Genomic DNA, 13,424 nt, shown 5'->3' with positions numbered 1-13,424 from the left:
TTTGATCGGCTGCCAACTTCTTCGGTATTTCGCAATCCTAGAGCCACAAGTTCAAGGTTGCTTAGCTCGAGGCGCAACCAGTAATTCACCAACTAACGATAACGATCTAGCCGCCGTTGGCGGTGTAGAATTAACGACCAGTTGACGAGAGAACAAGTGTCACCTGACAGTTGCGCCGGCGAAGGCGATCGACACCTGCCGTATCCGTTAATGGTTTCAGGAAGTCAACGCGGGATTTTATCGCACTTTCAAAAACCGATACTATATTTAGGCTCTCGGTATCCATTAAGAGGTTAGGTGTGTCCAAGATTCGCTTTCGAATGGCTGATTTATGGTTCACCGGATAGAAGCCATTAATCAGTGGCTCACCTTCTAATTTGGTGCACAAACAGACAGCGATTGGCAGCCGCGGTAATTGAGGGTACTCTCTTAATAGACTCACGAAAAAAGCGGTCAGCACGCTGTAATTATGAATTTTAGACGTTTTTTATTTTTCTTAAACAGTCTAACCGGTTAACGCTAGTAGGGGCTTGCTATTAATTGACGCGATTTTTTCACGACCAACGCACAAACATAATCCGGTTTCAGCACGATCCGTTCTGACAGGTGAGGAATTTCAGCGTTCTAAGAGAGCCGATATTGTTCCGAACGCTGGTCACATTCGGGCTAATTGACCTCGCGGATCCGGCTGCGGCCGGTACCTTCTACGGAATGTCGCAAGCGACCCATGGGGCAGCGCTTAGAGCCGCTAAACGCCTCAATTCTAGCTGAGCTATGCCGACGAGGAGGCTTGTCGCATACAGAAGCTGATGTTGCTACAAAGTTGCATTCTAATTGATTGGAGTCGTGGTTTGCTAGCTTCGAGTTTAATCGACTTTAGGGTTGAAACTGGAGCGGATTGAAGCATCGCGGAGACGACGGAGGTTGATGATTTACTGCGCTGTCTGGGCGATGTCTGTGCGAAGCTACTGACTGGGTAAACTTGTTGCATCTACGGACTCTACGTGTTCTAAGAAGTACTACGATATGTAGATTGAGAACAGACATAGTCATTTTGTCACAGGGATTCTGTTAAGTTGATATCAAGTTGATCTTCGCTAGATCACGTTCAGGAATAACCCTTAAGCTAAGAATAATAGTCTTGCTAGTTTGTAAACAAGCTAGTTCTAATGCTCAGGATAAGTCGTCTAAACAAAGAACAGAATTCAACTCAGATTTGGTAGAATTTCGCTAAAATTTTGTTAAATTCTGTGTGAAATTCACTCAACTCTAAAAGATACCGCATTTACTCATTTTTGAGTAAGTTCGATTTTGACGGAAACTGAATAATTTTAAACGAGCGTGTAGACATTGACAGCTTCCGTTAGCAACCGAGGGGCACGACACTGCAAATTATTCTATCCGTTTCAGAAAAAGAATCATTTTCCAGTCATGGAACCGCTTTTTGCGAAAAATCGCAATGCCTTCTGGTGTCGGAATTTCAATCCATTTAACGTGGATAAAGCGCGAACCGTTTTTGGCCCACCAAGACGTCTGTATAATGCCGAGGCGTGAAAATGTTCAAGCTCGCCAAGTTCTGAAAATCAGCTAATAGGCTGATCAATTAAGTCACTTATCAAATGCCGGCGAAGCATTCCGACGCGGAGGTGACGGCCTTGCATTACGTAACGACGTCGGAGCATTTCAACCAAGATGAAAGAGAAAAACTTGAAAAATTGAACTTTAATTAGCGCTGGGAAATGACAGTCGAGTCTACTTCTTTTTGCCCTTCTTTTCGCCCTTCTTGTCACCCTTCTTGCCGCCCTTTTTGCCCTTCTTCCCCTTTTCCTCCGCCGGCGGCGCCGGCTTCTTCAGATCTTCAAACTCCTCCTCGATGACCTGCACGCCACGCGTCTCCTTCGGACGCTTCTCGACCATCGGTCCCTTCGGCGTCCTCAGTTCCAGCTCGATCTGGTTGGTGGCGTCCGCGTCCCGGGAAGTCTTGTTCTTGCCCAGCTTCAGCACGAACACGTCCACGTTCGGGTCGTGGTAACCCTTGCGGCAGATCTCGATACCGCACGGGGTCGAGGTGACCGGAAGTTCCGGGTCGCGGGTTTGCATGCAAACCGAGCGGGTTGGGTCCGGGCGTTTGCGCAGATCCTCGGCTCGGATCGGTTGCTTGCGCTTGCACATCATAAAGTCGGACTGCCACTGTTCGGCGGGGTACTTGAGGTTACCGCGTATCACCGGAAGACGGCAGGCGTTTTCCTGCCGCTGGACGTAGCGTTCCTCGAGGGCGTAGACGCCCTCCGGCAGGGTTAGGGAGGTCTGCGTGGGGAGATGAGGGTCGTGAAATGGTTGACACCTACGAAGAAGCGACTTACCCAACACCCTTGGGTGCAACCTCCATTCTGCTCCCCGTCCAACCTAACCTTTATGTCGGAGTTCTTCTCGACGCGCACGCAGATCGCGTTCCCGTTCAGCTCCGCCGTGTACTCGTCGTACGGCGAGCACGGGATCTTCTCCTGGCTGCAGACCGACGCCGGCGGGTTCGGAGGTAGCTTGTCCTCGCAGGGTCCACAAATGACCGGATGGGGATGGTTGACGGCGTCGTACGCGACGCACTTCATGAAGCGCTCCTCTTGGTCGTCCTGGACGACCGACTTGAAGCAGGTGATGGCCGTTTGAGACTCCTTCGCGCCGAACATGACCTTCTGGGTTATGCGCGGTCCCAAGCACGCTATTCGCAGCGTCAACACGACACATCCGATCGTGACGTCCTGTTCCGTTTGCAGCGGAAACAACGACTTGATCATATCCGACACCGGTTTGCTGTGCCGCGCGCACGAGTCGGCGGACAGGACGGAAGTCTCGGACTTTTGCTCCTTCTTCGCGTTGGCATCGTCGTAGCTTTTGGCCAACTTCTGGAACAGCTCCGTCGCGGGCTCCTCCCAAGTGCCGAGCACTTTGCTTGGACCCTTGGGTTGCTTCTCGACCGCGGAGATGCGGAACGTCAGCGGGTCTCCGGCGAGGTCCGCATCGGACAGGGTGAACATACAGTTTTCGCCCATTTTGGACCGTTCTATGTCCAGCTTGGAGCCAAAGTCCTTCTCGCAGACCTCACAGCGGGCCAGGTGGTTCAGCTGGAGACGGATGCAGCGTTCCGGGCAGGTTTCGCATGGAGGATCCTCGGTTGATTTGGTAGTTGGTAGTTCCGAGGGTTTTTCTGTCAAGGCCGGTTTGACCGTTGTGGTTGGTTTGTCCAAAGAGGCGCGTTTGGACCCTGGTTTATCCGTAGAAGCTGGTTTGTCCAGCGAAGCTCGCTTATCTGGAGAAGGTTTATCCGAAGAACTCGGTTTATCCAGCGAAGCCCGCTTGTCCGACGACGACGAAGTCGGTTTGGCCGGGTCCTCGGCCACTTTTGGTCGGGAGAACATTTGCAGTTCATCGACGAGGAGTTCCAGGTGGAAGATTCGGTTTGGGGCCATTTTTTGAAGATTTGGAAATTTGGAATTTTGGGAATGGAAGAAATTTTGACACAGTCCTTTCGGGAAATTTTGAGAAATGACAGAAATTTTGCTGGCCTACTTTGTTTTTGAAATGTAATGATCTCGTTGTCCTAGAATGATCCAAATTTGGGCGAGCGTCTCAATCTTGGTTTGGGTTGGAGATTTATGATCCGTTGCAGCCATATTGGTATGACTTCAAAAATAGTTAAAAGCAATGATGTTTAATGACCCAACATTGCCAAACAAAGACTTTCAAACAAGCCTTTCGAATCCAATAAAAATCCAAATAGTGCCCGACTTAAGTTCGTGGATGGCCTTCACGACTCATCAAGCGCGGCTACTATTTGGCCAAAACAAGACTTTCGAATTTGCGCCCCTTTCCCAGCACCGGCCAGCTCTCTCATGAAGGACCCCAAAACAACGCTCCGCTCCAGTGAAGGCCATCCGAAAAAAGAAAATAATTCATAAATCATATGCGGGTGACCCCTCGGAGTACTCGTAATTAGACCCTCTAGCGGACAATTATCCAATTCATTGCGGTACAAAGCTGGATTCCCATAGTCGCGTTAGTTGCGTAATCGGCTTAACTGCCATCGCACCCACACGACCATCGTCAAGATCGAAGAAACGGCAGCAATTACTGCGTCAAAACGGTCCAATTCGAGCGATCTCGCGCCACTGATTGATGAAAGTTAGTAAGGTCTAAGCCCTGCGTAACTAGATTAATTTATGCACGATTTGTGCTGTGAGCTGTGGGGTCCGCGGAGAAAAATGAGGGGGTGCAGAGTTCGACCCCTCTCTTGCCAGAAGGGTTGGGGGAGGTTCCCACGTGCTGAAGGGATCGACCACTTCTTGTTGGGGTATAGTTGGGTCACATCAAGGGTCTTGCCTAACCATTAAGTTGTTGCATATTATATTGCGATGCGAGCACATGCGTCAGATGAGGTGAGGTGAAATTATGCACATTTGCTGACTGACTGGAGAACGAATAGTTTAGATTCCAATTAGTGAGAAGCTTTTTGAGTAGCTACTGGCATGGAGAGGTTGTTGTTAGGGTGTGGCAAGTTGCTGCCCTCTGACATTTGTCGAAGTTCTCCAGATAAATGAACTTTTAACTTTTAATTTGGAAGGTCTCAATTCCAAATTAAAAGTTATCGTCAAGAAAAAATTACAAAACTATCGAGCTTTTGAAGCAGCCTAATTCAGCCCTGCATTTGACAGATGCTGTTTCAAAACAAACGTTGTACTATTTTCATTCAAAGAACACAATCATGGCAAATAATGCTTTGGTGTTACACAAATTAGCTTACAAAATACCCTAATTTCACGTCTCACCCAGATCGCCGCAAGATGACTCAAATCACCCCGAAACAAATCCAATAAACGCCTGAAATTTGGATAGCTACGTGTTAAACAAGCCTAATAATCATTGTTATCCGAGCATTCGTTGGTGAAGGTTGTCTGAATCAACATGACTCGTCGCGTCCCGGCGCAAAACGCCGGCAATATTGCCCTACCTGCGGCTCAAGCAGGCAAAAAAGTGGGAATTTCCAAAAGGAAGGTTGAGGCCTCAACCGATGGCCAAAAACCGGGGATTTCCAAAAGGAAGGTGCTTTTGGAGGTGACATCGAACAGCAAAAAGACGAAAAAGAGCGACGGTACTGTACCGATGGATGAGGAGGAGGAGAACTCTTCGTCGCACGAGGAGCAGCTTTTGAAGAACAACAAGTTTGCTGGACTGCCTGACGAGGACCAGGTAGCGGAAGCAAAGGAGAATGAAGTGAAACAGCGAAAGGAGAAACTGCCTCCTTTTTATGTGAGGCAATCAGCAGCAACGATCGACTTTCGAGCGGGGCTGGTTGAACTCATCAAGTCTGGGAAAGTCCTAGGCAACATTCGTCTGTGTCAGGACGGATTTAAGGTGCTGGTGCAATCCAGGCAGCACTATCAACTGGTCAAGGATTACTTGACCGAAAACGAGGCGGAGTTCTTTACCCATGATGTCGTCATGGATAAGCCGTACAAAATCGTCGTCAGAGGTCTGTACGACATGCCAGTGGAGGAATTAGCTGCCGAGCTAAAAGTTTTGAAACTGGATGTGTTGGCTGTGCACAAAATGAGCCGACGCAACAAAGACATCAAGTACCGTGACCAGCTCTACCTGCTGCATTTGGCTAAGGGATCGACGACGCTTCCTGAGCTGAAGGCGGTTTTCAACATTATCGTGTCGTGGGAGCGATACCGACCAGTGCATCGTGACGTCACACAATGCTTCAACTGTCTGGGCTTCGGGCACGGAGGTAAGAACTGCCACCTGAAGCGTCGTTGCGCCAAATGTGGTACCGATGCGCACATCACATCCCAGTGCATCCAAGATTCGCTGGTGAAGTGCCTCAACTGCAACGGTGAGCACTCGTCAACCGATCGAAAGTGCCCCAAGAGAGCTGAGTTCGTGAAAATTCGGCAGCAAGCATCGACGAAGAATCAGCCTCAGCGTCGTAGAACTCCTCCAGCCCTGGTGGAGCAAAATTTTCCACCTCTTCAACCGCGACGCCGGGTCCCGAACTTGGCACCGTTGCCGTTGGATCCCAGGAAGAGAGCTGAGATGAATCATCCACGGCCGGGTTCCAGCCAGGAGCCGAGACCGCCACCACCGGGCTTCAGCCAGGAGCCAAGACCAACCCAAGAACCAGCAGTTGAGGAAAATGGTAATGATCTTTACACCTCAACCGAACTCCTCAATATTTTCAAACAGATGTCCGCTGCACTGCGTGGATGCAAAACCAAGACCCAGCAGATTGAAGTGCTGACCTCGTTCGTCATCCAGTATGGATCGTAGGTCCCTCAAGCTGCTGAATTGGAACGCTTGCTCCATTAGGAGGAAGAACTTAGAGCTGGTGGATTTTCTTCGCGAGAAGGAGATCGACGTAGCTGCCATCACGGAAACTCATCTGAAGCCCGGTGAAAAAGTTTATCTGCAAAACTACAAGATCGCGACGCAGCTCGATAGGACCGCCTCTGGAGGAGGAGGTGTGCTTGTCGCTGTTCATCGTGATCTCAAGCCACGCCGGCTGCCACACTTCAAGCTGGACATCATCGAGGCCGTTGGGGTGGAAATTCCCACTTCGGTTGGCCCAGTACTCTTCATTGCTGCATACTGCCCACGTCAGGTGAATTCCAGAGATGGTTCAGCAGCAAAACTGAAGAGCGATATCCAGAAGCTGACACGGCGGAGCGCAAAGTACATCATCGCTGGTGACCTCAACGCGAAGCATGAAGTTTGGGGCAACAGCAGGAGGAATCGGAACGGAGTGATTCTGCACAACGATCTGCAAAACGGATACTACAACGTTGTGAGTCCGGATCGTCCAACGAGGGTGGCTCGGTCTGGGAATCACTCAATCATCGACTTCTTCATTACCAATATGGCTGAGAACGTGGCTCATCCTGAGGTGTTTGAAGAGTTGAGTTCTGATCACTATCCGGTGGTTGTGGAGGTTGGTGCTTCCGTTACTCCGCAGCGGCAACCAACCCGGAAAGATTACCACAACGTTGACTGGCAGCAGTTTCAGCAAGTGGTCGACAGCAACATCGACTATGATCAACACCCGGAAACTTCTGCCGATATTGATCGTTCGCTGGAGGTGATCCAGCAGGCTATCAACCAAGCAGAGGCTGCCAACGTTCGGGAGGTTCCTGTTAATTTTAAGGTAACTGATATTGACGTAGATACTAAACACTTGATTAGACTTAGGAATGTTTATAGGAGACAATATCAACGGACTGGGGACTATGACAAAAAGATTTCAGTGAACAATTTGAACAAAATCATACAAAACCGACTTGACAATATCAGAAATCAAGAATTTTCAAAACATGTAAGCCAGCTTGGGAATTATTCAAAACCATTTTGGAAACTTTCAAAAGTTCTTAAAAACAAACCAAAGCCTATTCCTCCTCTTATTGTTGAGGATTCTCCTTTGATTACATCCGAGGAAAAGGCAAATGCACTTGGGCTTCATTTTGTTAGTTCACATAATCTTGGCGCTTCCATGACCAGCCGTAAAGAAACATCAGTTGCCAATAGTATTTCAACAGTCAATGACTCTACCTTTGAATTTCCTGCAGATTCCTATGTTTCTGGTGAGGAAGTCAAAGTTGCAGTAAAACAAATGAAAAATATGAAAGCTCCTGGCTTTGATAACATTTTTAATCTGGTGTTGAAAAAACAGAGTGATCAGTTCTTTCAACATCTAGCCAATATTTTCAATAAATGTTTGCAACTTGGTTACTTCCCCACCAATTGGAAGCTGGGCAAAGTCATACCAATTTTGAAGCCTCAAAAAGATCCAACATCGCCAACAAGTTATCGCCCCATTAGTCTTTTGAGTAGTCTGTCCAAACTCTTTGAGAAGGTCATCTATTCAAGGCTTTTGGATTTTACCAACGATAATAATATAATTTTGAACGAGCAGTTTGGCTTCCGAAAGGGACATAATACTGCTCATCAGCTTACGAGAGTAACCAAAATCATCAAGCAGAACAAGCTTGAGTCTAAATCAACTGCTATGGCTTTGTTAGATGTTGAGAAGGCTTTTGACAATGTTTGGCATGATGGTTTGATACATAAACTATATTTATACGGTTTTCCAATGTATCTTATCAAAATTATCCAGCACTATCTTTCGGAGAGATCGTTCAAGGTTTTTCTGAATGGGATTGCTTCTGGATTATTCAACATTGATGCTGGGGTTCCCCAAGGAAGTATTCTTGGCCCACTTCTGTACAATATTTTTACATCTGATTTGCCTACTCTTCCTGGTAATGGTGTGTTGTCACTTTTTGCTGATGACACTGCCGTTATTTATAAGGGTAAAATAACCAGATATTTAGTTGGCCGTCTTCAGAAGGGTCTTGACGTTCTTTCCGAATACTTTGGCGACTGGAAAATTCGCATAAATGCAGCCAAAACTCAAACCATCATTTTTCCACTTTCCAAATCGGCCAGATTTGTCCCAAAGGATGATGTTTTGATTAAAATGAATGATGTTTCGATACCCTGGTCAAAGGAAGTTGTCTATTTAGGTCTCATACTTGACTCGAAACTTTTGTTTCGGCAGCATGTAGATAAAATATTGAACAAGTGCAGCATTCTCATCAGGTGTTTGTATCCTTTAATTAACAGAAAATCAAAGCTATCTTTGAAAAATAAGTTAGCAGTTTACAAACAAATAATTTACCCAGTTATTGAGTATGCAGTACCTGTTTGGGAGTGTTGCGCTAGAACTCATAAATTGAAGCTCCAGCGTGTCCAAAACAAGGTACTCAAAATGGTTTTGAATGTTCCTGGCTGGACAAGATCAAGTGAGGTTCATGAATTAGCAGAAGTAAAAATGTTGGATCAGAAGATTCAAGAAAAATGTTTGAAATTCAGGGAAAAATGTGCATTTTCTGAATACCCCTTGATTCAAGGATTGGTTTAGTTTATTGTAAGTTTAAGTTAGTTTTAGGTTAGGTTATGTTTTCTTAACATTTTTTTTTCCTCTTTGTACCTAGTGTTACAAAAATGATAAATCATATACTTTTAAAGTTATAAAAATGAACAGTGTTTAAATCACGAAAAGCAAACTAAAGCTGAAGAGCCACAGCTGACCACTTATTATGTAAACCAAATGTAATTATTATAAGAAAGATTCAATAAAGTATATTTAATTCAAAAAAAAAAAAAAATTCAAGCCTAATAACACGTTGCCGCCATCTTTTAATTGTGCTGCTCAGCGAAGAAAAGCCCAACGCAGCTTTCGTTGGTCTAGTAGACGACGAACCTTGGACGGTTTTCCGATTCGATCGAAAACTGCTAATAACCACCTCGCCTTGGCAACACTGTTCTTCAAATCTACATTCTGACAAGGCAGGCGCCGTTACTGGTCAAATTAAGAAATGCTTCTATTTATGCTTCTGTTGATCTGAGCCTACTCACTTCCCCGATCGAATCTAGTCCGTTCTTGGTCGGAAAAAAGTTTACCAAGCAAACTTTCGCAACATTTTGAGGTTAGGTACTTCTGGCAACCACTCCTCAAAGCTACTTAAATTCCCACGTCACCGTGTAGTTGCACAAAACCTTCATTCACCGCTATCACAGTGTTAAACACACTCTCGCCTTATTATCGTTTCATTGATAAAACTCGCGCTGAGATTAACTAGACAGTAAAAAAAAGCCTACATCAGCATTCCAACGAAACCTTGTCCATGTGACCCCCCAGCTTCTTGTTGAGTTTTCCAGCGTGCGCTTTACGAGAAGAATGTTAAAAGCTACAAGCGCAGCAAAAACGCGTCCAAAGGCATTTAATTACACCTGGCTACCAACCAACTTGAAGTGTTGACTTAGTGGCTGCACCCCTCCCCCGTCTGACGACGATCTGGCAACGGTTCTGACGGTTCTGATCTGGATCCGCCGAACAAGTGTAGAATCATGAGAAATGGCAAAATGGTTTTTCCTTCCCCGATTCGTGAATTCTTGCAGGTCGCCACTTGTTGGCAGAGCTTGAGCTGGGGGGGCTGTTTCAACATAATTCACATTTTCAGCAAGCAACATGTGCTTGAGCAGTTTGAACGGCTCAACCAACCGGCCACAACGACTCTGGGGGTGGATGTGGAACAAGAGCGCGATGGACGGGGTCATAAGTCGACGACGTTGCATGCGTTGCACATGCGATGCAATTTCCCAAATTGGCACTTTGTGGTTCTTTTTGGTTGAAGAAGACGACAAGAAAATGACGGTGGTCGATTCAGTTTGACGAAATCGGATGAGGTTTGTGGTGGTATTGATTTGTAAGTTTCAGTTTGAAAATTCCTTTCAAAGTGTTCAACACTGAAGGTGGTATTCAATTGAAGGAAACTTTGTTTGCAAACTAGACAAGACATACACTTTTGTCACCTTACCAATTTGAGCTTTAACACATCAATGCTCATTTTTTGTATTTATGGTTTAGACACCTTAAAATTTGATTTTTAAATTTTTTATCAGTTCAAAATATTAAAAATTTGTCAATCAAACTGTTTTATAAAAAAACAAAGCGTTGTTTTTGCAAGCTACATCATAACCAAACTTTTCGACCTTTTCAACACACGTTAAAACAGTGCAAACATTCTCCAAATCTTTTCCCGGAAGTCTTCCGGAAATGATCCAGAAACAGGCTTGCCACAAATACAGATTTTTTTGGCACATACCAAACACTCAATCGAGTATAACTTTAAAGAATAATATTCTTACCAAAAACTGAACATGCCAAAAGATGCTAACAATGTTTATCGTTTTGACCAGTTTAACAAAAACTGCTCAAATTTATTTTAACTGTTAAAAAAAATTCGTTTGTGTTTCGGGCCTGTGCTGAAAAATCTGTATTTGTGGCAAGCCTGTCCAGAAATCATCTAGTAAGCTTATCATAATATTTACCTTTTTGACAGTTGTGGTGGTGTGGCTTTGCCGTAGGCAAATGAATGGCACCACCGCCACTACTGTCAAAAATGGTAAATATTATGATCGACTTCTCCAGCAAACGTCAAAACAGTGCAAATTTGCTCCAAATCCTTTTCCGGAACTCTTCCGGAAAAGATCCGGCAAATCATCTATAGTAATTCGGTCATTATATTTACCTTTTTGACAGTTGTGGTGGTGTGGCTTTGCCGTAGGCAAATGGATGGTAACACCGCCACTACTGTCAAAAATGGTAAATATTATGACCCAATTTATGATCGGATTACTAGACGAATAATTTTGTTTGGTTTAACGTTTGCTGGAGGATTTCTAGTGGATTTTGACGATTCTTGTTGCATTTGATCGGGAGGAAATTATCTCCAACAAAGTATATCAACAATTTCAAAAGCATGTACAAATGGTTTGAAAAAGATTTGAATGTTGAGCATCCATTTTCAATTACCATTTTTATATAAAAGCAAAATAAGATGTTCTAATGATAACAAACGATGAAAAACGTTGCTTTTGTTGATACTTGATCATCCATATTCAATAAAACATTATTTCCGTAATGTTATTTGAGAAAAACAAACATAACTTCTTTTGAAATCACCAATGTCGATATCACCATTTTTTTATGTTGCTTTTTTTTCGTCACAAGGTTTATGTAGCCTATTGTTTGACAGGTTGACAGGGCTATATAAACAGGGACTGCTGATGGCAGAGATTTTGTTTATGTTACTTTATTTAAAATCATGATTAAACAGACTTTACTGAAGTAACTTTTGCTCATATTTGGTGGAGAGGTAGCTTATTAGAAGTACTTTCAGAATATACAATAACCCAGAAAGTGTCAAAATGTAAATGATGCCTTTTGAAATGTTACCGTCGATTTCAGCAAACACAGTGACAGTTCGAGCTCGATCATTGTTTGCATCAGAACACTGTGACGGAAGTTCGAGAAGTTTTTGGGTTAAATTATTATTATTTTTTCACTGGGCCTAGAAAGCCTTATTTAGTCATAGATTTTGCTCAACAGAACACGAAAAGTTCAAATCTGTACAAAAAAGTATGTTAAATTCTTTGATGGTCTCAAAATTGACAAGATAAAGACCAAATAAGGTCAATTCGATTAAAATCATCTAATTAACGCAAAGCATCTCCAAATTACCCAACATCACCTTTGAAATTGTGCCGAAATTGAACGATCCAAACCCATCAATCGATCGCACTGTGTTGCACTTTAAACATCCGGCGATCGGTCGGTAGCCGATTCTGCCAAGGCGTTTAGTGATCATCATGCACTGCTCAAATGATCACGAGCTGCCAAGGTTCGTCTCATTATGCAATGGACGATTTGGACAACGGTTGGGCTTTTCTTTGAAATTTGCGGAAAGTTGCGGCACGCGTTGAAGATCTTCAAAAGAAAAAACAAACGATTGGACCGTGTTATTAGGTTCGTTTAACACGTGATCATCAGCAAATTACAGGTGTTTATTGAGTTTGCTTCGGGGTGATTTGAGTTGGGCAAGATTTTAGCGTGTAAAATTTATTGGCAATATTTGTCCTTTACAGCGATTGTATTAAATTGATCATTAAATTCAATTTACCTCAAAGCTAATCTGAACTACAAGCAACTTTGAATATGATGTCCAAGTTGGTTATGTCACCCTTCGCTGCAAACCCTTCGTCATCCAATTATCCTAATCCTCAATCGATCACCACCTCATTAACTCCCGTAATCGCGCCTTGGTTAATACCCCTCGCAAACAATTTCGCCCTTCTCGAAAGTGCCCTCTCACGCGGTCTAACTGCGCGCCCAAACAAAGTATTCGCGATCGATCCCTTCACACCTGTCCCTCTACAACAAAGTGCAAATTTCACACCATCATCGTCGGTAAAACTGACCAAATGGGCTTATTTCGCCACTCTCGCGTGATGCAGCAGTAGCAGATCAAACCACCCACGTGTCAATCAATCATGTCGCGGTGATGTTTTTCGAGGGGGAGGATCGATGATAAACACAAGTCGCTCGTCGACACCAGAAGAAAGAAGTGGAAAGATCTTCGATAGGCCTCCGAGTCGATTGGTTTCGACGTGCGCGACAGGTGAGGCTTGGGACGTGTGCCCACCTTAACGGTACACTGGCGAACTGGGGCAGTACTGCTCAGAGCCGCTCAAGCCGATCAAGATCGAACTAAGTAGCTAAGTAGCGAGGAATGTTTGCGGTTTGAGTGGTTTGACACGATAGCGAAGGGGTTTTTGAAGTGTTTTGATTGTTTCTTTCGTCGGGGAATGCATTTAGATCAATTTTAACCTACTCGGACTCAACTCATGCTTGATCACTCACTCAGTGGCGATCAAATCATTTATGATCCGAAGCGAATCGTGAGCGAATTTGATTTCAACTCGGCTAGCGATTGATTGCTCACTGATCACTTTCGATCCAAAGGCTTCCT

The 13,424-nt window shown here is 44.7% G+C and overlaps 2 protein-coding genes across 2 annotated transcripts in view; both read right to left on the bottom strand.

The window, feature by feature from the left end:
• LOC120420350 (peroxidase) overlaps positions 1–13,424 on the bottom strand; it is a 41,926-nt gene that overhangs the window by 14,131 nt on the left and 14,371 nt on the right. The gene's annotated exons all lie outside the window — the stretch shown is intronic.
• On the bottom strand, positions 1,711–3,556 carry LOC120419166 (uncharacterized). Its single transcript, XM_039581818.2, has 2 exons — positions 2,364–3,556; positions 1,711–2,307 (listed from the first exon to the last, which is right to left on the bottom strand). The coding sequence occupies exons 1-2, from the start codon at positions 3,465–3,467 to the stop codon at positions 1,753–1,755; spliced, it is 1,659 nt and encodes a 552-aa protein (XP_039437752.1). The 5' UTR covers positions 3,468–3,556; the 3' UTR covers positions 1,711–1,752.

This window comes from Culex pipiens, chromosome 2 (assembly GCF_016801865.2).
Source record: "Culex pipiens pallens isolate TS chromosome 2, TS_CPP_V2, whole genome shotgun sequence".
Classification (NCBI taxonomy): domain Eukaryota; kingdom Metazoa; phylum Arthropoda; class Insecta; order Diptera; family Culicidae; genus Culex; species Culex pipiens.
This window is presented reverse-complemented; position numbering and strand designations above follow the sequence as displayed.

Bases quoted from the DNA above. Each gene is read 5' to 3' on its own strand.
- LOC120419166 (XM_039581818.2), bottom strand. From the start codon at position 3,467: ATGGCCCCAAACCGAATCTTCCACCTGGAACTCCTCGTCGATGAACTG. The intron at 2,308-2,363 runs GTAAGTCGCTTC...CTCCCCACGCAG, and splicing joins GTTGCACCCAAGGGTGTTGG to ACCTCCCTAACCCTGCCGGA.